General features: G+C 47.3%; 1 protein-coding gene across 2 annotated transcripts in view; it reads right to left on the minus strand.

Annotated features, from left to right (window-relative positions):
* kcnb2b (potassium voltage-gated channel subfamily B member 2b) overlaps positions 1-2,447 on the minus strand; it is a 48,259-nt gene extending 45,812 nt beyond the window's left edge. The window contains exons 1-2 of one of the 2 annotated variants that reach the window (XM_086020423.1): positions 2,111-2,447; positions 17-707 (exon numbers count right to left, since the gene is read on the minus strand). In XM_086020423.1, the coding sequence (XP_085876549.1) occupies positions 17-601 (585 nt within the window). In that variant the 5' untranslated portion in view covers positions 602-707; positions 2,111-2,447. Of the gene's footprint in view, positions 1-16; positions 708-2,110 lie in introns of those variants that run through there. The other variant, XM_086020424.1, reaches the window with a different exon arrangement.
* Between the last annotated feature and the right edge of the window lie 453 nt (positions 2,448-2,900).

A 2,900-nucleotide genomic window follows, 5' to 3' on the forward strand; every position in this document is an offset into this window, starting at 1 on the left:
CTTTTCGATTCCCTACCTTCGCAGCTACAGAGGAGCCGGGCTTCTCCAGGAGATCCCACAGCTTCTTCCTTTTCTCTGGGCAGCAGGTGTTGTCGAACTCGCCGTCACCCTCACGTTCCCTCATGGTCTCCGCCTCCCTGCGCAGCTCCTCGTTCATCTGCTCCTTCTTCTGGTGGTAGCGAGCCTGGCAGCAGGACTCCAGGTAGATCTCGTCAATCCCCCAAAAGTCCAACTCCTGGCCGAAGGAAAGGGCGCACATCTCCTCCATCATGTGGAGCTTGCCCGTGCGGTAAAAATTCAGGATAGAGGTGAAAGCACCTGGGTGGCGGTCGAAGAAGTACTCGTTGTCGTTCAGGCTGTAGTCGTCGCACACCTCCATCAAGGACTCGTGTGTGTTGCAGTCCCGCAGCTTGCCAAGGCGGGTCCTCGGCAGCCGGTCCAGAGTCCGCCACAGGACTTCGTGGTTGAGGCCGCCGACGTTCAGGCGGACCCGGCGGGAGCGGGCTTTGGTGCGGATGATGTCGATGGCTTCCGGCGGCACGGAGGGCAGGGGTAGGACGTTGGCGGGCTTGAGCCCGGCAGGTCCCAGCTTCTCGGCCATCGCGACGGAGAAGAGCCGAAAGACTTGTGACGGTTTCAAAAAAAAAGTCCACCAAAAAGAGCCTAAAAACGGTCGCTGGGTCCTTTTAAGGCAAGTCTCTCCATGGCTGAGGAAATAGAGCAAAGCGTTTGAATGATGAAACATCCAGTAGTATTACAAATTGACTCGCCAACACTGGTAACGACCCCGCTTCATCAAATCTCCGGGAACGTGGTGGCCGAAATCAATCATTTGACTTTAAAAGTCAATATTTCTTGTGGCGGCTAAGACGCAAGCTACATTCGAGAAGACGAAGAATCATCATCCGTGTCGCCACTGTTACACTTTGGATGTTACAGTCTTAGCTCAAGAGTTGAATTTAAATGTTTTTAAATGTTGGAGCGCTTTTAAATGTACAAATGAGCGAAAAGCTGAGCCTGTTCAAGTCCTCACAGTAATTAAGCAACTAGACCGGAGTGTTCATTCGAGAAGAAACGCCATCTTTGTTGTCATGAATTTGACACTCCCTTATTTGCAAAAATTCAACCCAACTGCTATGTTTGTTTGTTGAGAACAGCAATAATCCTATTGGTGACCAATGTGTCAGGAATAAACATACATATTTATCATAACATTATTAACTTTATTACTCACCATTTCAGTCAATATTCATAGCGAAGTAGACATAATTATGACCATACACTATTGCAAAAAAAAGGTAGTTGACTCAGTTGCATCCGAAGCATAATGGCAGGATTCAACCATCAAAGTAGTGAAGCGACTAGAATAGTGAATTTTACGCTTAATTGCACAAATTTGTCCTTTGCATTTGTTCATTTCTCAGGAACAACAAAGCGGTTCCTGGGTCACTTTGACCCGGAGCTTGTTCAGTTATCCAAATACTGTATATCAGGGGGGGGGAAAAAATCCCAATAAACATCGTTCATATGTCATTCTCAATTTAATTAGCAATCATTTCAGTCAGTGCATTAACTTTAAAATGGGTCCATTTGACTGATAACATTATCGAAGCTAGAGAACGAATCTCAAAAGGATCGCTATTGTGAAATGTACACTGACTCTCAAAATTGGTCCTCTACATTGAACCCTCCGGTGATTTTTACTTCCACGAAAGCAGTTTTAAGGGAGTTTCTGTGCCTTGCTCCAGGGCACCTCAGTCGTATGTGTGGACCTGCACCCCCTGACGGGTTTCTCTTAATCACTCGACCAAGGCTACCGCTCCTAACTTGACTATTCTGAAGTCAATGCGAGGCAAGTGATGCGAACGGGGAATTCAATAACATTACTTCTGCTCGACTTGCAGAACAAATATGTCTCTTTCTACTCAGTTGCTACAGCATGACTGTGTAATATAATGACGAAAACGTGTGAGTTGTGCTTAAGTGACGTTTCCCCTCCAAAACACAAAGAGGCGTGACTATTTGCTTTTCTTTACATCATAACATTCCACCACCAAACATTTTAGCAAAAAAAAAAAAACAAAAAAAAAAAAAGTACGTTCGATCTTACCTCGCCAAGATAATTCACATTTGTCCATGCAAAGTCCTTCCATCTAGGCGGGATCCCCCGCTTCCTACTCCCCCCGCGTAGAGTCAAGCTTCCACGGCCGAGAGCGATCCACAGGCACCGCGCAGAAACCGCGCGCCCCGCATGCTGTCGACTCGAGCGTGCCTGTGTGTGTGTGTGTGTGTGTGTGTGTGTGTGTGTGCGCATTTAAAATCACGTCTTCCTCTTAATGCTCCATCGTTGCCGAAAGAGAGAAAAAGAAGAGTCCCGCCTCCATCCGCGCGCACTCGCTTGTTGCAATCGCTTGCGTGAAAAAGGCAGGGAGGGGAGTTCAGGGAGGAGAGCGCGCACACACCAGGCGGCGAGAGGTGAACTGACTGGCCACCAGCAGTCAGATCGCGCTTACGGGAAGGCGGGCGGGGGGGAGGAGGAGGGGGGGGGGGATGCTGGGGCTTGTTGTTGGGGGGTGGGGGGGGGGGGGTGATGCACGCAGTTGCGTAAACGCTGATTTGTGTGGGAAGTGAGCGCCGCACAAGCTGTTGATGCTGTACGGGAGACTTTTAACGTGACAAACTTGATGAATCAGCAGCTTTTATGAGTTTGGGAAAAGGACATTTGGACGGATAGATAACCGCAGTGTATGCCATATACAGCCCTTTATTTGAATTTAAAGTAGCCTACTTAATATGTATATATGTATGTATATATCTATCTATATATATCCACACACACACACATATATATATATATATATATAGACGTTATTTATTACAAAATAGATGAACATTTGAAA

Source organism: Filicampus tigris, chromosome 21, assembly GCF_054856515.1.
Source record: "Filicampus tigris isolate MCC_2025a chromosome 21, RoL_Ftig_1.0, whole genome shotgun sequence".
In the NCBI taxonomy this organism is placed as follows: Eukaryota; Metazoa; Chordata; class Actinopteri; order Syngnathiformes; family Syngnathidae; genus Filicampus; species Filicampus tigris.